Source organism: Osmerus mordax, chromosome 12, assembly GCF_038355195.1.
Source record: "Osmerus mordax isolate fOsmMor3 chromosome 12, fOsmMor3.pri, whole genome shotgun sequence".
Classification (NCBI taxonomy): domain Eukaryota; kingdom Metazoa; phylum Chordata; class Actinopteri; order Osmeriformes; family Osmeridae; genus Osmerus; species Osmerus mordax.
The window spans coordinates 11,075,936-11,100,034 of NC_090061.1; the positions used below are offsets into that span (position 1 = coordinate 11,075,936).

At 41.8% G+C, this 24,099-nt stretch overlaps 1 protein-coding gene across 1 annotated transcript; it reads right to left on the reverse strand.

The window, feature by feature from the left end:
- Positions 1-1,113: 1,113 nt before the first annotated feature.
- On the reverse strand, positions 1,114-24,099 carry gfra4b (GDNF family receptor alpha 4b). The gene is made up of 8 exons (XM_067247853.1): positions 23,965-24,099; positions 6,721-6,996; positions 6,381-6,404; positions 5,461-5,809; positions 4,591-4,700; positions 3,683-3,817; positions 1,583-1,722; positions 1,114-1,254 (listed from the first exon to the last, which is right to left on the reverse strand). The coding sequence occupies exons 1-8, from the start codon at positions 24,005-24,007 to the stop codon at positions 1,114-1,116; spliced, it is 1,218 nt and encodes a 405-aa protein (XP_067103954.1). The 5' UTR covers positions 24,008-24,099.

Here is a 24,099-nt window from a genome sequence, read left to right on the forward strand (position 1 = left end):
GGTAGTGTGGTAGAGAATATGCATGGGAAAGCTACAGCACAAAGCCTTTCTTTATATGACAGCATTTATTTTCAGCACTTTAAACAAATCCCTTCTTGTTAGAAATCATTAGCCTTTTTTAAACAGAGAACTCTGAATCATTCACAACTGTCCGGCCATGACCAGGTCATATTCTGTAATGCCTGGCCTCACATAGCAAGCACCAGCCTTAATATGGCACAATAATTCTGCAATGTTAGCGATGCCTATGTACACAGTGAGAAATACATAACAACACTTCCACAAAACACACAGCAATGGGTCTACATGTAAAGAGTTACTGTTTTTTGAGTCTGAAGAATATGTTGTTTCGGCAATGAACACCTACGTAGCTTTAGCGATAACAAATCACTCCGGCATGGCACACTGACTTACAGCCCATTCTTCATCTCGGGCATGAGGGTTAATGTCAGGTATGCTGTGTCCACAGCAGGTGCACACAGCAGCAGGAATGTGGAGAAAGTCAGGGTAAATGTGTCCTGGAAGGCTGAGCTGATTGGAGCTCCATTGTCTATCTCTTCCATTCCAGTATTGATCAGAAATAACGTCCCTTGTTCAGTCACAGGAAGGCCAGTAGCATTAGAGCCCTGTGTCCTCCAGGGTCTTTTCCAATCAGTTTGTGCTTCGAGAGCAAAATAAAGACAAATTTCACCACTTCACAAGGGTCTATTTCTCCAGACAATAATTCCAGGTAAGAGCTTTCTGTTATTATAAATCTTAATAGACAACCTTGTAGTGTCTTAATGGTTCTTCTCAAGCTACTCTCAAAAATAAACTACGGATATACTTGAATAGCTGGACTGTAGGTTAGTCCACAGTAAAGCTATTCTCTTGTGTAATAGAATCTGACGTAATAGCAATGTACAAATATACAGATTGGTTGCAATCTGCCTCAGGCTCTGCGAGTCAATACTTTGACAGGATCTGGCAGGTGAAATTGGAACATCAAGACACAAAAATAGAAAAACCCCCAGATATACTCAACGTATTTAGTGGAACAGGGTACGTTCAAGAGCCACAGATCTTCCCATCTGCCCGGTGATGCAACATTTGTCCTAGATGGCCCCTCAGTCCTTAATGTCTATGGAAGAACATTGAGAGGAGCAGAAGGCCAGCGAAGGCAGACGGAGGCATGGGGGTGAGAGTAGGGGCAACATTAGGCAGCCCATTGGATGGAATGGTTGAATCACCCCAAAGGGGTTCATTTCCTGTGGCCTAAGGATGAGACAGAGAGAGATTTTAGCTCCACAAAAATATTCTTCATTGTGGTCTTTGGTCTTAGCCAGAAAACTAAACCAACACCAACACCAGCACTATGTTTTTATACACAGTGTTGCTGGGAGCAAAAAATATATCATCTTCCTTTCTACAATGATGAGCCAAAACTTTAATGTGTGGGTGGATTCTTAATGTGGCACACTCACCTTTGCAAATGTATTGGCAAAGTTAACTTGTTTTACAGTGAGACTAAAATTGCTGTTGAAATGAGGGTTTCTGCCAAACTATAGCTCTGCGTTAGACCGTGACCGAAGAATCTGCACACCTGTGTGGGTATCACTGGGTCCAGAACATTCCGTATGGTCTCCGCCATAGCTGGCAAGGAAGAGGCGGAGACGGAAAATCCTGATTGGCTGGTGGTGGGCGCCTGGTCCGATCCACTGCCAAACGCCAGGAGAGCGTTTTCTGTTTCACAAAAGACACATAACAGTCACAGCATGAGAGGCAATCAAAGTTCCCAAAAATGGCTCTGATACAGTAGCCTACAGCATATCTCCATCAATTTCCAATCAATTTCCAATCAAACTCCTTCATTCAGTTACAACCAAATAGGCCTTCTGCATTCCGCCTGAGCTCCTCTGACCTGCTCAGATTTACTGAGCGGTAAAAGAAAAAAGCCAAATACTCAGTATTCTCTTCAGGTTTCGTCAGCTGCACCTGCCTCTCCACATCCCCTCATTAACTCACAGACGAGTGGCATTGGCCAAACAACTCTGAGATCTCTCTCTGTGTCCTATTCGGTCACAGGCTGAGGCTAAGTGAAGGTGGCTAGCTATCAGATAGATGCGATTTACCTCCCAGCACTCTGGTGGGAGAGATGGTTCTGTTTAAACAGGGCAGATGAGAAGCACTGTAGCAAAGTCAATAATAAGGAGGATCAATTATTCACTATATATAAAAGGCACTGGAGAAATTGGATGGAACACGGAGGGACCGTGGGGATGTGAATATAGAACATGAAAATCATATACATATAATGAGTCACCCAGTGACGCATGCACCTCTTGAAATGGAGCTGGAAAAGAACGTGAAAGTGAGCTTGATGTGAAGTGATAATGAACATCTTCCAAAAGGAAGCTTGCCTGTCTTCCGCAGTTTAGCAAAACCCTGCCACTGTCTATTGTGTTGATCTCAGCTGTCTCTCTACATAAAAGTGACAGTATAGAACACTGCATTACAGTCCAATACGTGCAGCATTTATCATCCGAACGCATCACACATCACAAAATCAGACAACGCATCAACTGTTTCAACAGGCAAATGCACAAGGCATTGGGATGGAGATTTAATAAACATGCAATTACTTTAGAATCACAGGGCTAACCTATTTCTTTGTTACTCAAAGCTGAGAGGTGAACACCCAGGTGGGATTACCAAGAATACACAATGGGGATGATTGATGAGCGCAAGAGAAATAAAGAGAAAGAGAGAGAGAGAGAGAGAGAAAGAGAGAGAGAGAGAGAGAGAAAGAGAGAGAGAGAGAGAGAGAGAGAGAGAGAGAGAGAGAGAGAGAGAGAGAGAGAGAGAGAGAGAGAGAGAGGTGAAAGAGAGTGAGAAAGAGAGTGCGAGTTAGGAAAGAAGTGAGAGAGGTAAGAAGTGAGAGAAGAGAGGAAAGGAAAGAGGGAGAGATAAATAGTGAGTGGGAGGGTGAGAGACCAGGCTGTGTGTTAATTCCACCAGTGAGGAGATTGCTCATTTAAATACATCTCTCGACCCTTCTATCTGGGCCTACAGGTAACTGTGGGACACATCTGTCTCATTGGATCCAATTTGCCCCTGTCAAACTATCTTTAGGACTTGCTCCCTCTTTTCCTCCGGGGAAGTGTCATTCGCCACGGTCTCTTAGAGCAGCTATTCATCAATGCAAATTAGTTAGACAGAACATGGAATAACATTGTCTCCTCATCTCTCTTTCACAGAGAAATACAAAAAACATTTTGAAATAACTAAGAGAGTGAAATGTCAGTTGAGGTAAACACACCATTAAACCAATCCGTTGATGCAGCTTCTGTCCTTGGAATTCAACGAATACTGTACTGTACTCATGCATATTCTAATGACTGAAAATCCATTGTCAAAGTGGACCAATTATTTTAATGAGGAGTAAAAGCATATTTTTCATCTCCCTCTCCCTCTCTCTCTCTCTATCTCTCTCTCTCTCTCTCTCTCTCTCTCTCTCTCTCTTATCAGAAGCAGACCTAAATAAAGCTTTGAAAAGCAAAAGTATTACCACAGCAGTAGTAAGTAAGTCAATATGGAATAAGGGCACATAAACACTGTGCTATCAAAACAAGATACGTGTACCCTCCCCACGACACACACAGATACACACACGCACATACACGCCAAATGCAGAATCACTCACCGAGGCAGATGTTCTCTGTGAAGTATTCCAGGAAGCCGGAGCATTGTTCTCGCTGGTTCCCGCTGGTGGAGCAGGAGCACCAGGGGGCCACGCTGGACGTGGAGTTGTCCACATAGTTGGGCGTGATGGAGCTGCCTGCAGACACAGAGACCAAGCTCGCCTAAATGTCAAATACCAACGTTATCCAATATCCGATATGAACTCCCTGTGAAGGCCTGTTGTATTAATACTGTAGGTGGAATATTAGATCCTACTGAATGGAACATTTTATTTTCCCATTCACCAATGTTGTAGCGTGGCTGGTGAGAGTTCAAGTACACTGCTTTAGTCGCAGCCAGTAAACGTGGATCTGTCTTCGTCCTTTCTCCCTCCTGCGTTTTTTAAGATCGAGTGGAGCATTTTCAAGTGTTTCATAAATACAAAGCAGGGATGAAAATGCCAAGTGTTTGTTTGCGCTGAAGGGCACTGTTGCAGACTTGTAAGATGCATTAGGCCAGTGTGCCCTTCTTCTGAGAGCCCCCCCCCCCCCGAATAAAATCTTTGAAGGAAAAAAAGCCTTCATATCACAGGATCTAAAGAGCGCCTATTCCTCAGAACTCGTGTTAAGGGTCTTCATGTGTAGTATCCGCCAGCCACACCAATAGAACTTTTCCGTTATTACACAGACCTTTTTTTCTGTTACCGTAATGTCTGTATCTCTCTTCACTCTCTCTAATCTTTATCCATCCATCTCCCTCTATTCCTCCTCGACTCAACCCTGCCAGATAAACACCTCTCTGACTTTCAGTATTAGTTTCGTCTTTTGCCTTAGCTTATGGACTATTCTGCTCTTTATTCTGTGATTCACATAACCTCTCTCCCTCTCCTTTTTCCATGCATGCTTGATCATCCATCCAACATGTACTCACCTATCAAGCCTGTGTAGGCAAGGAGGCAGGCTCCATGGTTCCCTTGCTTGCAGCCATTGGCAGATGACTTGTTGGGTTGGCAGTCATATTGAAACTGGGCCAGGCGGGACCTGCAGAGGCAATACCACCAACACTCTTCAGCAAGGCCAGGCCACCAACTACACTGATGCTAATGACGGAATGTTTTATAGACCTTTTTTTCTTTCACCTGAGATTTTTTACTACTATAGTTCAGTGCGTTATGTATCCAGTGCAGCGGTAAAATAGATTGGAGTAATGATGTATTTCATCCCCATGAACTGGAATCATTAGCAAAAGCCCCCTGAGCATAATGGACCAGTGAAAATAATGGTTATGACCCGAATTTGCAATAAGCAATAATTCTTATCCATCTTCTGTTTTATCTGTGCTAAATATTTTATGTTAGTTCAACAGACTCTCTGGGGTGTTCTGACCATGTTGATAGAAAAGCTTTAAGGTTAGATTACTAGGCCATTTCGTCCATTGAATGACCACATTCTTCTTATGGCTCCACAATGATGAGACAGGATCCATAGATGGGAGTTGTGGTTCATTCAAGTGAACCTGTGGTACCCAACCCTACCCAGTACTGCACGCTGTTGGGTGATGACAGAGCATATAGGGTACATTTGTGGAACTCTATTGGTCTTACTCGTGGTCTTCTCTTGGCCTTATGTTCACTTGTGGTCTTGTCTTAATGGCTTACTCCTGTACTGTCTGACTAACCTTTGGATACTAATCTGCACACATACAGTCCCTGAAGTCCACCTTGATGCATATATAGCATCAGCTAAACAGCTCAAATACTGAAAGTCTGCCATTGCATACACACCTTCCGCATCAACTGACCTGCACACATAGTCATCCTTGCATATACGCATCTGAGTGAGGCAGCTGGGCTTGTCAGGGCCTTCGTAGGAGCAGCCAGGTACGATGGTCTGCCGGCGCCGCTCTGCGCAGGCCGTGTCCGTGCAGGGGCAGAAGAGCAGCTCGTGCGTGTAGTCTGGGGGAACGCGGTCGAAGAAGCGTCGCAGAGCCCTGTTGCACTTGGCCCGGTTACACAGGCCCGACTTGGCGGTGGTCTTGATGCAGGCGGAGACGTACTCGGTGCGTAACTTCTGGCACAGATCATCCACGTTACACGCCTTGGCGGCGTCCAGGCAACGGTTCACTGTTGTCATGCCAACCTCTGAGTCTGCAGTAGGAGGAGGAGGGTATAGGTCAGTCGAAATTCAGATGTCATTCCGATATTCACTATGAACAGGAGACAATGGCTGTGAATGAATCAACCCAGTCTGATTTAGTTGTTACTATTATACAGTGAAATTATTATCTTTGAAAAAAGTTATAGTTTGAGTGGTTGTCCCATCTTCCTGGCTAACCCAACCAAGGTAAACAAAAAGAGGTCAGTTTGTGACATGACTTAAAATTGACGTTGATCACATAATGTAGAGGTAAAACCAGAGGTGATATCAAATATTTACTCTTTAAATGTGTTCATTGTGTTGCGCTGAAACACACGTCATTGTTTCTATTTTTTAAGCTGCCTGGATTACACATTGTGGACACCTCTCTGCCTGAGGGCTTCCCGCAGGCAGATGACAAAGACAACAAGGCTTCTCTTCAGTGAGAAAAAAACCCAGGAAACAATAGTTAGAGATGAGATTCAGAGGGGAAAAAGCATGTAAATCAATGGAGGTTAGTGGACATACCGGCTGTGATGGAGGCCAGACGCACGTAGTCATAGTCTCTCTCCACAGCCTCATAGGGATAACTCTCCACCAGGGTGAGACCTGAGGGGAGAGGGAACATTGTATTAACCCTGTCAAACATGACAGCGTTTCTAAACAGATTAACGTGTTTCACAGTTCATTTTAGCAAAAATACCTCTTTTATACTGTAGGTCAATGAAACAAATACAATATATCTCCATGGACTGATACATGCAGTACCGGTATATAACTTTACAAGATGAACAAATACTAGGCTTAGCCTCTCGTGAAAAAGAAACAACAGCGGATTGCAGCATTTGTGTTCAGTACATTTTCATCTGTGCACTGCATAACTTGGACTAAGCTGGAGCACCACCAAATCCAAATGATGTCTGACCATGTATAACAGATTGGTGCAGGCTCCAGTAGATGCTCAGGCAGTTTTTCTCCTTCTTCATGCCACGTTTGCACTGGCAGCCGTGTAAGGGACTGGAGAGAAGGGCTGACACGGCGTTGGCACACTGGCTTCGTGCCCCGGGCCCCAACTTCATGCTGCCGTTGCCTGCCACACACTGGCGCAGGGTCCGCAGGCGTGGGCTGCAGGTCTCGTCACTGGAGCAGGAGTCTCCAGCCACCAGGCAGTCTCTGCTCGCAGATACCACCTCCTGCAGGGCTGTAGGAGGGGAGGGGAGGAGCGGTGGGAAGAGGAGAGGAGAGGAAGACAGAAAGGAAGAGATAAGAGAATATAAAAGACAGAGTTGACACAATGAGAGGGGTTGAAGGGGATCAGGGATGAAAAGAAGACGAAAGAAACCATATGAATAGAAGCACAATTATAAAGTGCTCACATTGGAATAGGGTTGTTATACTGTGCACCTGCTCCGGGTTACTCCAGGATGCAGCTTCAACTATCAATTCAAAAGAATTCATCATAATCTACCTCTCAATTAAATCATATCATAGCCTAATACAGGAAGGTGACAATTGAGCTTGACTCAAGAAACATGGGAAAAGAGATGTTACAACTAGACTTGGAATTACTGTGCTCGTCTCCGGGAATGCTTTTGTAAAAAAGAAACCCTGCCATATCGAATCCAGCAACCCAGTCATGTATTAAAGTGCAGTTTTTTCATAAACTCCCTTTCTCTACTGAAATATTTTAACAATCTACACTGAACATTTATTTCTGACTTCATGATTGGCAACCTGCTGAAAGCAAGTCCAATATACTTTCCACATCACTACACATAATGTTCCCTTGGTGGATGATCAATGTAGAAACTTATATTTGAAAATACATTTTCCTTGAACTGTTTCCAGAGATTTGGTGGCTGGGTGGTCATGTTATGTACCTGAGCCCTTTTTCTGGGTGACGTGTGCATTGTGTACAGGGTATTCAGAGGACATTACAACAGAGCGGGAGATATTTATCTGTTTTGGCAGGAGCCTTCACCATGTTTACCATGGTTCTCAATCTATCTCAATGAACCGTCATGACAGCTCATGAGATGAGACATTTTCTATCTTATTTCAGAGGGTTCTTTACCTCAGATCTGCGTCTGTGGAGAGAGATTTATGGAGAGAGAACTCGATCTGTCGTAAGGCTTGCCACTGGTGCGTTCCTCAAATGAAACACAATGACACAATACCACTTTCAAATCGCTCTTCCTCATTCTCTCTCTTTCAGTGCTTTGAGGCATATTAATGAGATGTTTAAATGAAATTCATTGAGCCACTTCTCATTTCCTTTTTATTTGTCTTTACAGTCTAGTTACTGAAAGAACTAGAAGTAGAAACCCTTTTTTTTTGGACAGCTTTGTGCTCCCGGATAATGTCTGTCTGGTTTGAGTGAATAAAGCTTTTGAAGAGGAGCTCTCATTTACTAAAACCTTTTCAAAACATTAATAAATTAGAGATATTCTTGCAGAGTAGATATGGAACAGTGAAATTGACTGTAAAGCGTTACTTCAGTTAAGTTACATATTCTCTTGTCACCTCAGCCTCTTGTTCCTAAGGCAACATGTTGAGAAAACTGATCCCTGAACCAGCATATACCTAAACTGGAAAGAGCAGTCGTTTACAGCTCCTAACAGAACTTAAGAGAGCACATCATGTTGACCCCCTGTTTAAGGAGGTGGATAATTAGCGGTGATACCGTACTTTTGTGGCCAACGTATTCCATTCTCAAGTTCATCGAGATGCAGCTCAGCAAGAGACCTCTTGGTTTCTAATTGTAAATGTGGGTGTTGCAACATTCAAAAGGATGACCTTTGTACAAATTACCTTCTGAAATATCAGACATGTAACCCTTTAACGCTATACTGCAACCCTATAGTTAAATAGTGAAAAATAATAATGTTGGTACCCTATACTGTACCTTTGGACATTAATTAAGATACTGTATACGGTGAAATTACATTGTTCAAGCTTTCATCCTTTTTTTCTCTGAGTCTTAATACTTAGATCATCTGCAGGTAAATGAGATGGCTGTACAATTCAGTGAAGAGCTAAGTGCACTAGATATAATGAGGTCTAGTTAGAATGTTTGACCCCAGTTATGGACTGGAGTACTGTACTCTACATCAACTTCAAATTTGACAAAGGTTCTGAAAGTGTACTATAATTCCACTTATTCCACTTTTGGTGGCAGGTGAGGTGGTCCTATAGGTTAGCTTTGAGTCACTGGATCTCATGGCTTACTTTATTGCTGCCTGGAGGTGTCAGAGCAATGGCTGTAGGGTACGCCATTTATTTTTAGATGTATTTGAACATGCTACATTCAATATGGTGGGTAATTGTGGAGAAAAATTGCAGTCTGAGAGTTCTATTGATTTCCAAACAACACACATTAATGCTGAAGGCCATCAAATGGTCAGACAACTGTCAACACCTTTCTATCTTGTTTGGTCTAACAGCAGTATGTTCCTTTAACTTAGGTGAATTGAATCTCACTGTCTGCGTTGAGTCCATCCACCAAAGCACTTGTCCTCTATTCAACCAAAGTCAAGCTTAGCTCAGTGAATAGATGTATGTGGCTCCTCTGCGGAAAAAAAAGTTCAAAGTTTAAACGCAGCCAACTCCTTGGAAAGGACAGATGGTCAGTTGCAAATTTGCAGGAGAGCTTCCAGCCATTCCTCCATCGCAATGTGTGTCAGTTTGTGCTGCCTGAGCAGAAGCTGGAATAGACACCATACATCATGAATGCAAATGAGTTGCTTGATTTGACATTTCCAATAAGCCTGTCTCAATGTACCAGTGGGTTTAGCCAATTAACCATGTCAGTAATCAATGCCTTCCAAGCTTTGGTTAAGTCCTCCGTTTCCCTGCCACATAAATCATGGGGAGATTAGCTGATCAGTTACCCAGACGTCTTTGACTTAATGACCCACTTCAGAAGAGATAAAATGGAAAATGAAACTTAATGAACTTAGGTGGAATGTTACCCTCACCCCAATGTACTAAAAAGGTAATGTATTGTCTTAATGCATATCAAACTGGGTTTAAAGTGCTTTACATTCTCTAAATTGACGACCATCTGATTCAATATTAGATAACAATGGTCCAAGATGTCAGCCGCCACATTGAAAAAATAATTTGAACATAGAACTTGTGAACTACAACTTATACAGCATTCTTTTCACATTGAAAGATTAACATTTGCTGTTATCATGTGTTGGCTATTTTTGTAAAAAAAAAAATATATATAAATCTAAAGTCCATTCAAAACTTGGTTTAATTGTTCATTTATCATTTTCTGGCACTTTCAACGTTCTAATAATTATTCTTGGATGGAAAAACATGTGAGGGCAGTAGTGATAAAGATGACTCATGGTCCTTAAGCTTTCACTGAATGCCTGCTGTTTGAAATGCTTCTAATTATGGTCATTACATTATGTAATATAATGACAAGAACCGTGAACGCACCAGATACTAGACATCCAACAAACCTTCTCTACCAAATCATCACAAACGTTTTTATTTCTACAAAACACTGTATCTTGTTGTTTACTTCATATTTACTTACTTATTTTTGTGCTTGGTATTTATCTAAAGTTTAGGAGAATTATATCACATTACTTCTTAGCTCATGAGGCTGACTAGTACACACCAATATTCATTTCTAGTATTTTTGGTATTCCTATACAGGTTTCTTGTTCTATTTTAAATTGACATCAGAGGGTTAAAATGAATGAGAGTGAAGGGGAGGGGTCTCGTAAATTAGGTTCCTAGAATTGCCAACACGATTAGCCCCCAAAACATGATTTTTGGGGCACAAAGAAACTATGAATTACATACATCAAAGGCAAACAGATTGCTGTTAGAAAAATGAAATGAAAATGAAAATGTGAATGTTTACTTAGAATGAAACCAATGTCATGTCCCCTCATTCTTAATATTCAACATCAAACATGTCCCGTATGCTAAGGAAGTAGCCAAAAGCAAAAAGACTTACCCACGTTGTTTGAACAGAGAAAAAGTTCTTGCAATGTCTTGCCATTACATAGCAGATTGGAAAAAGCTCTTTGTCAACTGAAATATTCTTTTTATTTGCCTCTCATCTGTTTTATTAAATGTTGAAATTCAGCTTTCTTTAAATTGTCATTTTAGAATAGTTGGATTAACAGGCAACTTCAGTCATAGAGCAGGTAATGCCATCCACGCACCATCACAAGAGTGTGACAAACACATACACACACACACACACACACACACACACACGCACACAACCACCTATCTGATTAAGAGCAATAAACAGGAGGATTCAAACACAAAACAAAAGTGTATTTTTCGCCAAGTGGCGTTTTACACTTTCACAAATAGAGACTGTGTAGGTCTTTGACAATCTCTCTCCCTCCATTTCTAATCAATGCTTTTACTCAGAGGGGTTTTGATTTCAAAGGAGGTGTTTTTGTCCACAGGAAGCTGGGCTGAACTACCCACTGAGTTTCCATTACTGAACAGCAAAGCCCAGTCATCTGATGGTTCATGGAACAGCAAAAAAAGCACAATCCCACAGTGCAGCACAGAACATCACTGGAGGGCATCCCAATCCTCATATTCATCCTCATTGTGTGTTTGCGTTTGATCTGCTGTGATGAGTTTGTAATAAACAAAGTGTTACTTAACCTCCCCGCCCCTCCTAATTGTGTAGTCCGTGCATGTTCTAAAGCCTCCCCCTCTTGGGCGGCTGGCATTGACAAACATACTTCTTGTCATTAATCACTGGCCGTCACTGAAGGCAGGAACGTGTTGTTACCATAATCTCCCACAACTGGCGCACACGCATAGACTCACATATAAACACATCAGCACACACACACCTCTATGAACATACAGACACAAGCACACACATACATACAAGCAGACAGACACACACACATACAATTATACAAGCATACACATGCACCACAACACACAAAAGCACACACAAAGGGCTTTGCCTCCTTTGGGATTAGAAGAGGACTTCTGTGCTTGCCGATCTTTCTGCAGAGATTCTCTACATGACTCACCTTTACAGATAAGTTCTCCATGTATTCGCAATTTTACCCGACCGAAGCGCACCTTTACAAAAGTCAATAAATTGTGCAGAAGTGAATGGCTGCTTTGGAATGGTGGTGAACAGTAAACAGAAGATCATATCAGGACTCACAAGATGTTGGCTATTATTCAGCCTTGGAAATGATGCTTCAAAACAAGCACCCGTGTCAGCTTGATCTCAGGAGTAGATACTGTATACAGTGCATGAATGATAGACGCTGTATCTGTAATGGGCTTGCTGCTTGTGAGGATAGTCAAGCCAGTGTGTGAGCATCAGATCCACAGGACGTGTGTGAGCAGGGGCCTTAACCCTTGGTTCCCCCTCAGGAGTTTTCCAAAGGGTCTCTGAACCGCCTGAAGCTTATTTCACTGCCAAGAAAGTGTGGTCTGGATGCCCTGGGCGTCATGCCACACACCCACACACACAGACACACTCATACACAGGCACACACACATACACACACACTTGTACACACACGAACACACCCACACAAAACAAACAAAAAATTGCAAACCCAATGTAGTGATAATTGAACAAACCACAGCCTACAGTATGTGTCGGATATTGCAAGGGAAATCATTAAATCGGACTTTAGCCTATACAATTAGTGGAATGTAATTTTCTACCTTGAAGGCTGACAAGCTATACCCACATCCATTTAGCGAAGGCTAATAGGTGGGATGTTGGACAACGATAACGTTTATCTCCACAACGAGAAATACGTGAGAACATGACAGGAGAACATGACGGCATGCCCACACAACTTCACTGGCGCAAAGGGGCCGGTGGAGGAGAGAGGTGAATGGATGAGCAATGCTGATGGCACCTCCAAAGCCTTTTCTCCAGGGAATGTGAAAGAATGGTTTATGGATTTGTGTAATCCAACTACTGTACTGTACAGTAAATACATTTATGTGTGATGGGTATGTGGGAAATAAGGAAAAAGTGAATGAAAGATGCTCCTGGTAAACTTGCTTTTTAATCTCAATTGGGTATTTGGGGTTGAACTGATTCCGGTGTTCAGATGTCTCAACATGGCCCTTGATTAGGTATTCATTTCCATTTGTTGAAAGGACTATATTCTAGGCACATCTAAGGCAACTGTAATTGGCACCTAGAAGCCACTCAAACACTTACAGACTTATGAAGGAAAAGCTCCTGACATTCAAATTAAAGGAGGACACAAAGCATGTCGTTAACTGGGGAAGTGAACACGCCAGGCCTGCTTTTAGTATGCAGAGCAGCGCATATTTCCTTCCCAACTGCCTTGAAATAAAAGGCTACATTTAATTCATGTTCTTATTTAGGAAATTAGACTGCGATTATTTCAGGACAGCCTGATGAAATCAAGTTGTGTGTGTGTTCAATTCATAATGCACAGTGATGGCTTGTCAAGTTCAGTCTCAATGTCACCTCACAATAGCTCTTTATCTCTGGATGGGAATGGTGACATTATAACAGCGCCGTCTATTGGTTTGTAATGGTTACAATTAACTTATCAGTATATCCGTCCTTCGCTCTATCAGGGCGCGAGCGTGACTCATCGCCTTCCTGTGAAAGCACTGGCGTTCTATACAGCATGAAATAGAAGGACACAAGCATGCCAGGGAGAGTTTGTCTACTCAGAAATGAGGAGCTGAGTGTGACGTACTCTGTGAACCTGATTCATCAGTTGATTCATTAGTGTTTGCCATACAGTAGGAGGGAGCCAATTAACTTCCACATCTCAAATGAGACCATTATCAATTGGAGCTGAATAGAGCCAGGAGCTATGTCAGCCATATCATTAACCGCATTTCACAATCATTACAGCATTTATCAGTAGTTTATTTTTCTTCGGATCTCAATAAATCTTTGACTGGCCTTGGACTTCATGCTGATAGCACATTTCTCACATCTTTAACTAACCGTTTTGCTTTTTTTACAATTAAATGGTGTAACATTTTAATTAAGTTGAACTGTTAATTTGGCAGCTTCCTGCATATTGAGATACTTCACAGTAAGATCTCATTGAGTCATATAGGTAAGCCAAGCAGCATTTATGTGTTGTAAGAATAGTCAAACTGGATTAATGAAAGTGACCAATTAAACCATAGGGAAGTGGTCGAGTGGTAGGGAAACAGCCACAGTAATGTTTGTCCCACCACCATGAAGGGTGATGAAGAGGTTACCTTATGTCGAGGTCTATGCGTGGCAAGGCCCTACCATCGTGTCTGCCAGCTGTCCCTGTCACTGTCCCTCCGTCCCAGCGGGAGGGAGGAGCCAGGCATATTAACTACTCCATCAGTATGAGTGATGAGCTCTCACACGGATGAGACCCATCGCCCACAGCAACCCCTCCCTGTTCCTCCCTCCCGACTGTCCCCCTCCTCCCTCCAGCCCCCGACCCTCCACCATGTCTCGCCCCCCCTTCCACCCCCACAACCCCCACCCGCCCCTCAGGCTTCAGATGCAGCTCCAGGTATAATAAGGTGACAGGGGGACAAAAGGAACCACTCGCATGAAACCAGATAGGGCTTTTTCAGTTGATTGCCTTGACTTGGATCAATTTAGATAAAAAGGCGCAACAAGGTAATTTCCATAATGTTGTGTGTTTTGAGGTAATAAAGCAAGAGACAATGGGAATGCTCTGTGGTAAAAGTAATCAGTTTTTAATTGAGGTGAGACAAATGGGAAGCAATCTGGCTTAATCTGTCCTGAGAAATCTGTATTTCATAGACCTCTTGACTCAAGACACCATTGCTTTCAATCTTCTTTGATTTTGTGTCCTTCTTAGGTTATCAAGTAGGCAATTAGGACAGTCATACACCACATCAGCCCTTCTGTAATGATTCTGTTCAAGTGACATTATTTGACAGAATTTCCAATTGGGTCAACATAAGGACACAGAAAGTGAGAGAGAGAGGAAGAGAAAGAGAGAGGAAGGTTGGTCAATAAGATCATTGCCCCTTCACTGGATGGAAAGTGGCTCCCTCAGTGAGGTCACCCAGTGGAGGGCATGCTGGGAAAGAGACTGTCCATCAGTAGGGGGCCCGTGGGACCCCAAACAGATCTGCTGGGGCTGAATCAGACTCCTTCCTCAGATTCGCACCATGATTCACCACTGCAGAACTCTCAGTGAAAGGTCATGCAGTGATCAGAGAGAATCACAGAACTTCAGGCCCATGATTAAAAAGTCCCCTCTGAGTCAATGTCAGGCATAAAATAAGGTCACAGAAGAAGTTGGAGCCCAACTTTGCTAAGTCAAGGGGTTGATACTGCAAGATTTTCTAAATAATTCTTTTAAGTCTTTCCAGAAATTGGGTCAATCAATCAAGTGGTTTTATCAAACTGACTATCAGATGGTGTCAAAAGGTGCCTTTGAGGGATGTGTGAAAGTTGACTTTAAAAGGAAACCTATTCTCATGCAGGAAAGATCTTCACTAGTTTAACCACTGAGAGGGATACATGGAATTAACAGTCAGAACTGGGACCATGGCTCATGAGCCCTCGCTATGACAAGAGAAAGGACCCTAAACTTCCCTCCATCCTCATTACCATACCACAGAAGTCATTCACAACGTGGTGATGTGACAGAGGCCACCTGCCCACCCTCTGTTTTAGACAAGCCTTGAGTTACGGCTACTTGCTGTAATGAAAGACAATGTACATTCATTGAGCAAGGTTTCTTTCAGTTGGAAGGCTAATGAGGGGTTTTGGCATAATTTGCTGTGAGCATCATCATTAATACATTCATAATAAAGACAAACTGCATTTTTTTATGATTATCTACTTGAAAATTTGTATCTATTGCATTATGCTGCTGATTACAACTTATATCAAAGCATAAAGCAAAGGGGACTGCAGTTTTGCAATCTTCAGGCTTTCAATATATTTTTCCTCTAAATTTCTGTGTCTGTTCAAAAACAGTAGCAATGGTTTGACTAAGCATCCATGAATTCTTACGAGGTCAGGTGGATCTGTCCAGAACTAGTTTTTTGAGAATAATATGAAAAAAACAAGCTTTCACATTTTGCACTTCACCTCAGAACGCAAAAAATCACCACAGTCAGTTATCTTCTGCACAATAGTTTTTCTGCTCAAACAGTAGAGTTAATGAAAAATAAATTTAGCCTGAACATAACATAGGTTTTACAAAAAGTAGAAAGATGGTTGTAAAAACAAATCAGCCACATTTCTGTAAAGGTCATGGTGCGACATCTGAAAATATTCAATGGCAGAGTAATTATAGCAAGCGTATTCCAGAAAAACACTTAATGAAACAGGCCAGCTATGTAGATTACCCACAAAATGACAGTTAAAGAAATAGCCTCACTGCCCCTTTGTGATCCAATCAAATGGCCTGATAAGAGATATTTCACTATTTATATCTGTGTGCTTGGTTCCTTACAGAACATGCTTGCATGTGTTCGTGCACATATGTGTACCTGTATGTGTGTGCTTGTATGTGTGTGTGTGTGTGTGTGTGTGTGTGTGTGTGTGTGTGTGTGTGTGTGTGTATGTCACTACTGTGCACAAGAAGCTGAGTTCCTTAGTACAGTATTATTGTACAGAATATTACAGCACGGTATTCTCAAATCTTTGTTAATACAAGGGTGGCCAAGGCCATCTCACTTACAGGGCATTTGCATCTCCAGGTATCCTTAACTGATTCTTTGTATGGTCATCTTTCAAGATAGTACATACAGTGCCGTACAGTATGAGAATAGTAATTGGACGTTACAATACAATCACATTATGCTTTTGAAAAGAAAATGTTTACCCATATTGTAGGGTTACAGCTCTCTGAGGATCTAGCTGAAGAGCAATAACTACAGACAACAGAGAGAACATATACAGAATAGTGAACTAAACACACACAGACACACAAACCTATATTCAAAACATTGTTTTGTAACCAGTGTGCTAAGGCCCTTGACTTTAATGTTTCATGTCTGCTAGGCAACTACTGCAAGCCCTTTTTTTTCATTAGCTTTAGTCTCTACTGTATGTGACTTGCTTCTGTGACCTCACAGTACCACTAAACCCTGCGTCAGCTTTAACACTTCCTTTTGTTTCGCACAGCACCACCATATGTCATCTCTGTAACCTCAAGCAGGTGTTTCTCCAAGGGTGGAAAGGCACGTACAAGACCACTGATGCAGATAATCTCAAGCAGCAGTGTGTTCCAAGACTTCCTCCCTCCGACGTAGCCAAGGCCCTATCCTCAAGTTCCATCAGCTGAGAATATGATGCTGCGAGAAACATCATGGCGAGGGGCTCATTACGATGCAGACCACGGGATCGGCGGGGGCAGGGGCCCACCACCGGAAAGAAACAACAAGGAAGAAGAAAGAAGGCGTGGCGGCGACTGGCTCTCTCTCTGCTTCCACAGGGCAAATCTGAGTGGTTGATGAAAGCGTCGTTTTCCAAAGAACAGTTCCCACATGAGGGCACAGTTCAGGCCTGCCATGTCGCTATCAGATCTTACTTAGTGGGTGACCCTGACACTGGGGGCCCCACAGACTTCCACAGACTCTGCCTTTTATGGACGACATGCACTGGATGTGAACCATAGGCTCCCTTTATCTCTGAGATGTCCCATTTCTCCTCTCTGACCATGAGCATGTCAGAGGAATCACAAATAAAGTTTATGTTTCTGTTTAAAGACGTTAAACCCGCTAACATATATCTTTGAACTCCATTAACTGACTTTCACATTTTGTTTGAGCAATGTCATATCCAGTTAAACTTGAAACTGTAGGCTATTAATGCTATCATTGTGACCAAGTCATCTACAGTAGAATATCTAGATGAATCATATCTACAGCAAAGCAGTAGAAAAACCATTAGACCAGCTAGGTCTGGAGTGGGCTGTGTTATTTGGCATCTTAACCCAAAATCAGTGCTGCCTCCCCCCTGACTCTTTGAAGCTGGAAGTCAGAAGGCCTAATATGGACTGATTCCTTTCCAGGGGGCCAGATCCCTGGCATTGGGCCCCTTGTTCTCGACCACCACTCAACACAGACCTGTCAAATCCTTAGTGACATTCTCTCAATCCAATTAATTAGGACCTAACAAGCCATGGGAAAGGCTGGGATTGGGTTCTTGAGTGATGACAGAGTCGGAACCATTCGCAGGCCGGCCCGACAGCAGACGTCACAGACGACCCGATAATGAGGTGGTGGAAGCAGATGGGAGATCCGTGTCAGGAGCTTTTGCTGACTTAGAAGATGCAAGTGCTTTTGGTGTCTCTCCAAGAGGGACTCTTGGACATCACCCTTCTATAACTTCAGAAGTGTCCTGCATATTGGCAATGCTATGATACGAAAATGGATATTAATGTGAATCCATTTCATCAAAATATCCAGCTACTGAACAAAGACTGACAAATCCTCTGCTTGCAGACATGTGACAGAGCTGATTATGAGGAGGCAGACTGGTTCTGTGCATAGGACTTGCAATTACTGTTAGCTGCCTTTTTCCCTGTGTCTGAAATAATTAATCAAGTAGCCGTGCGGGGAAGGTGGCAGGCTCTCCTGCATGGAGCAGATGTTGTAAATCCAGTGCAGCTCGCAGAGACAGGTGCCCTCCAGCCGGTTCCTGTCTGCTGCCTTGGTAATGGTTTGTTTCCTTTCCTGGAACACTGGAGAAATCAAGCAGCAGCCACTCCAACCTCTATCATCGCGGCATTACAAGGTTACACAGTCTTTCCAGTACCATGGTAGAGTTAGGTTTCCAATGACTCTCCTTTGTAATAGCTAGGATTAGTGGTTGGAGTGAGGACACTTGGTCTGTGGGGTCAGAGAATTACCAATATATCTGGCTCTGGTTGCCATTGCGTCATTTCCAGTATTCAGGCTGCTGTCCATCAAAGATATCAGATTTCTTGGTACAGACCGATTTGATCCAATTTGTAAGTCAAAAACAAACAATTCCAATTTATATCAACCACAAAGAGGCCACCAGACTGGTTTTATTGATGTGATTAACTGGAGAGTTCCTTATGACAATAAAAGTTACAGAATTAATTTCGTAGAAAAACAATTTGGTACTGTCTCTTGACTTGTATATAGCTTGGCCTGCACTGGGTGATAAGACGTATTCTATTTGGTGTCTGAATTGCGGTGTAATTCACTTTCCTCTGCATGTAAGCCAACACTGGGATAGCCCATAGTAATTAAATGCCAAAGGGATTGAGGCCACATTTATGTTTGATAAAATTATAATAATAAAGCAAATAATACATGCATAGCAGTGGATGTCAAGCAGAGCTCATTCATCCTTCCTGTCATAAAAGCTGTGTTGTGACCACAATGAAAATAGACAGCTGCATCCATCACAGCTTCGCCTGCAACGTCTTCTTACAGCCAACACTCAGCTCCAGATTCCAGTGTTCAATTATGTATTTTGTGTACACTTCCTACAGTTTCGCTTTGTTGTTGTTTCACTGTTGTTTTATGGCTTTTTTCTGTCTTCTTTTAAACTTTCTGGACTTAAAAAGAGGTGATGAAAAGGGATGACTTTTTGCTATTATTTAGATTTAGCTGAAAATAAAGATGAGAGCTATCTAAAGCCACTTTCATCCAGAAGACACCTACTGTACATTCATGTGTTCCTCATGTTTATTAATGCCAGAAAAATCACAGAGACCTAAAACAAAAATAACTCCACTCAAGAAAAATAGTCCACTCAAATATATCCCAAACCACCCCAAGAGAAAAAGATGGTCATGTGCAATTTACACCTGATCCAAATGACAAATAGTCTGAAAATAGGTAACTGCAAAATTATGTCTCTGAGGATTTGAAATACAGACTAAATACCTCATTGAATGATGCAGTTAAACCAGCAAAACATTATATATTTTGGTATATTATTGAGTAAAAACAACATATATTTCATGGTCATACACTACCAATGTATTGTACGCTCTACCCTGCTTAAAGAAACAGCTTAGAAAATATTAACCTCTGTAATACCATTTTTCTTTTTTTTTCTTTTTTTTTACAAAGCCTCAGTTACATTGTATATATAGCTGTGCCCCAAAAAAGACTGTGTGAAAAAGGGAGGTGGCAGTTTAGAGGCAGAACTTAAGCCCTGCTTCTGAAGCTGTGTCACACAGGACTGTGTCTACCTGTCTGAAACAGGCTTTCTCTCTGGATAACCACTGACAGACTTTGAGCTAATGAGCCATTGTTTGGCCCTTGGAGGCCACTGTACGTCTATAACCTTAGAGCCATCTACTGAATTTCTTAACAGGGCTAGCGACAAGATAGAATCACAGCTTTTAGCCCCATCCAGAGCTTCACTTAACAAGTGCCATTTCAGTATACTGGGCCTTCTTGTTTTCTCCTCCGTGATCAACAGCCCTTTCAATTGACCTGCCACAAAGATTAATTTTGGCCAAGGACCTTGGGAGTTTTCAAGTGTGACCAGTTTCCTAACGCCTAACATTATGTACTGTTTGAGTCTATTATGGTTTAAATTGTAGGCAGATGATTATATGTGGTATGCAATAATGTCAGAACAAAAGGTCAAAGGCATCAAACTGACTGGTAATAGATGAATAGCGAAGTACCAGCTCAACAGCAAGGTTTAAAGCATCTATAATTAAATATAAAGATAGGTTTTAAGACCCAGCCAATTGCTAGAAAACAGAGCCAGTCTACAGGTAGAGTATACAATGTCCATTAAGTCTATCAGGCTCTAACTTCAGTCGAAAGGTCACACAAGAAAATGTTCTTATCAAAGTTAATGATCACAACATGTAATAGAATTGTAATGACTAAGTCATTTTGCACACAGAAAGCTCAAACTTCAGATATCTATTCATTCTGAGTAATACCTGCTCCAAATGAGATTCATGACAAATCCCTTACAAGAGCAGAGCAAATACATCAGGTGATAGTATGCTTGGCAATGGCTTATCTGTCTCTATTAAAGATCCAGGTCATGTTCCATAATATCAAACTTTCTTATCCAGCCAATCTACCACCAGTGTATTGTGAGAAACCATTGCCTCCATTGGAAACAATTCTATCTGCATGTTAATGTCCTACGTTTATAAATCTGGACAGGAAAACAGACTGTATCCGATTGAAAATTGCTCATTTAGTCAATAATAAGCCATCTGTATTTTTCTCAAATAGTTGAAATAGACAGCCGAAAGTTTGATTTAAAGCAAATTGTCAGCCATTAAGTCAATCCTGCCAATTCACAACCCCTCTCACCTACTGTGGAGTAGTTATCCCTTTACACTGAAATGGTTGCAAGTCTGAAAGCCACCAGAGATAATTTCTTACCCATTTAATATGAACCATTAATATTCAATGCAATTACCTTGAGCTACAGTTGGACTTTCTCCTTGAGATAAAATGGCCGTGATCTGACTGTGATGCACCTTTACCATCTCAAGTTAACACGGTAAGCAAATGATTACCAAACCAAAAAAGGATCCTGCATTGCACAATCACATTTAATACCATATAATTTTGCGTCCCATAAGGATGTCAGAGTAAAACCCTGGACCCATTCATCATGCGGATAAGATCAATGCTCAGGCTGTCTCCTCTGGCTTACGGTTCCTCCTCCTCTCTCGTGGGGGAAAACAGTGGTTATCCAGACTCGACTCCAGCTCATCTGAACGCTCTCTAATCATGCTGTAGAATGATATGATCCTTAGGACCTGGAGCCCCTAAATGTTAGGTCATCAATTGATTCCAATACATACAGTATACATATGCTGTACACATATCAGTCGAGTGAAAATATAAATAGTATGCTGTTTATCTGTATATAAACACAATGTACATATCTACTCAAAAAGTCTTCATAAATTGAAGACTTTGTCAGCAGTTGACTTTGTCAACTTTGTCAGTAGAGGTCACTTTATAAATGACTTAAGTACAATGAAAATGAAGGTTATAATTTCAGTTTAAGAATACTGATCCATGCTTTCACATCTGCTGCTAATACTTATCACATTCTCTGATCTTGAGTGGAATTCGAAAGTATTTGTAATTTCAGATAGATGGTCACGTCAGCATTGACCCAATGGTTCTGACAGGTTGTTTTATAGCATCGATGAGCAATCTTGAAAATGGTAGTTATTTGGTATTCCTAGAGTGTGTAATGGGAGCAGTCGGGTACAGGTCTGTTCTCTGAATGTGAGATGCGTAATATTAGACCAGATCTATAGGTTTGTAGTAACCATGCTGCCTACTCAGTAGGCCATATAAATGCATCATGTAACATCAACTGTAGAAGGGGTTCTATCACATTGGAACTGTTTTTCCCAGCTGTGACTAACACGTCCTGATTTATTGTAATGTATCCTAACTTAATTGTCTCTGAGACAGGTGGCGAAACACTTAAGATGACAAAAACAAATGCTTTCTGAAATGAGTCCTTGAAAAAATTATTCTACTTGAAAGTACTTACAGTTCATCTGAGAACCAAATGTTTGAATAAAAGATACTTTGAACATTGCGTCATTTGACTGCTGCTGAATAGATGCTTGAGTTTCAGTTGAGCACCAGAGCGACATACACAAGTGAATCAAGAATTATACTGTATACTGTAGTAAAACCCATACTGACAGATTTTGAGATTTTACATGCAGACTGCATACACCCACTTCCAAAATACAACTAATATTTCAAAAGGTAGGCCTACATTTGAGAACATTTGCGTGTAGAGTATACCCACTTCTTCGACTTGACTACACCATGGAGTGTTGCCTCTCTTTCTCTAATGAAGGTATAGTACATAGGAATCAATAACGAGATGGGTTGAGAAATACCCACTATTGTGTTTTACATTTAGTCATTTTTAGCAGACGGTCTTATCCAGAGCGACTTACAGTAAGTACAGGGACATTCCCCCGAGGCAAGTAGGGTGAAGTGCCTTGCCCAAGGACACAAGGTCATTTTGCGCAGCTGGGAATCGAACCAGCAACCTTCTGATTACTAGCCCGATTCCCTAACCGCTCAGCCACCTGACTCCCTTTTGCTGATGGGATGCAGTTTTGCTGATGGGATGCTGGGGTGCTGATGATGCTGGGGTGCTGGGGCTAGAAGAAATAGATCAACTCCGCTGTCATGGCCATGTCAATATCAATGATGACATCACGATGTCTGTAACAAGGCCAAGATTAGCACATGTTGGATTTGACCGGACTAATAGACACTCATACTGTAGCGTACAACTATCCCTTCTCACACGCATGCCTCCGTGGCACAAAATCAATAGCAACTTGATCTAATCAGACAGTGTCTTCTATCGTTCAGCAGCAAAGACAACGCCATTCAGATACTATAGCTCAGTGAAATTGACTGATAGGAGTACATTGCAGTCCATGGGATGCAGGTCACGATGCCGGTCTTGCTTCTCCAATCAGAATCATAGTGCACCGTTTTATGCAACGGTGGTAGGAGAGCGAGGTGGTATGAGAGCGAGATGGGTTTGAGCGCTTAACCAAATACATCACCGATGAGCTGGGCAAGGCAGGAATATTGAATTATTCAGCCAACAGATTAATTCAATACTGGTAACCTTTAAAGTTTATAGATATCGCCACTTACGATATCGCCACTTACGTTACCAAGAAAGAAAAAAAGGTACGCTCAATTTCAATGACATCACATAAAAGTAAAGATTAAATATTGTTTGGAAAGGATGATACCACTAAAACTCCAGGCGCACATCACGCTAACTAAAGGCACGCGCATTAACGCGCACAAATCCGCGCACTGAAGGTGGGAGCGATGTAAAAATCAAAAGTCTGAGAAGCCGAACGGATAATTTGTTTATAGTAAGTGGACTGATGTTCCAGCTGCTGTGTTACAAAAAATATCTGCTTTACAACGAATGTTCTTGACTGCCAGCATTACCTCCTAATCAAGAAGGCGGTTCTTATAATGCTGAATTAGTTTTATTGGTTAAGTTTATTCAACGCTGCTTTAAAAAATGTGGGCTGAAGTAGACTAAACATGTTGCAGACCAATAATTTACATAATTATTTTTTATCAATTTGCTTCAAATAGGCTAATCCACTCATATAAAAACACATTAACTATAGTGGTAGAAGATTGATGACAATATAACAAATATTTTACTTACCAAAAATTACTAGTTGAAACAGATACACCCCCCACAGATCCATGTTATGTTCGGAATGTAATTTGTCGTACTAAATTCCAGGTAACTCGAAACACCTTAAATTACGCTGCAAGAAATCCCTTTGAACATTTTGAC

Bases quoted from the DNA above. Each gene is read 5' to 3' on its own strand.
- gfra4b (XM_067247853.1), bottom strand. From the start codon at position 24,007: ATGGATCTGTGGGGGGTGTATCTGTTTCAACTAGTAATTTTTG. The intron at 5,810-6,380 runs CCTATGAGGCTG...CTCCTCCTACTG, and splicing joins CACCCTGGTGGAGAGTTATC to CAGACTCAGAGGTTGGCATG. The intron at 1,255-1,582 runs GTGTGCAGATTC...TCTCATCCTTAG, and splicing joins ACCCAGTGATACCCACACAG to GCCACAGGAAATGAACCCCT.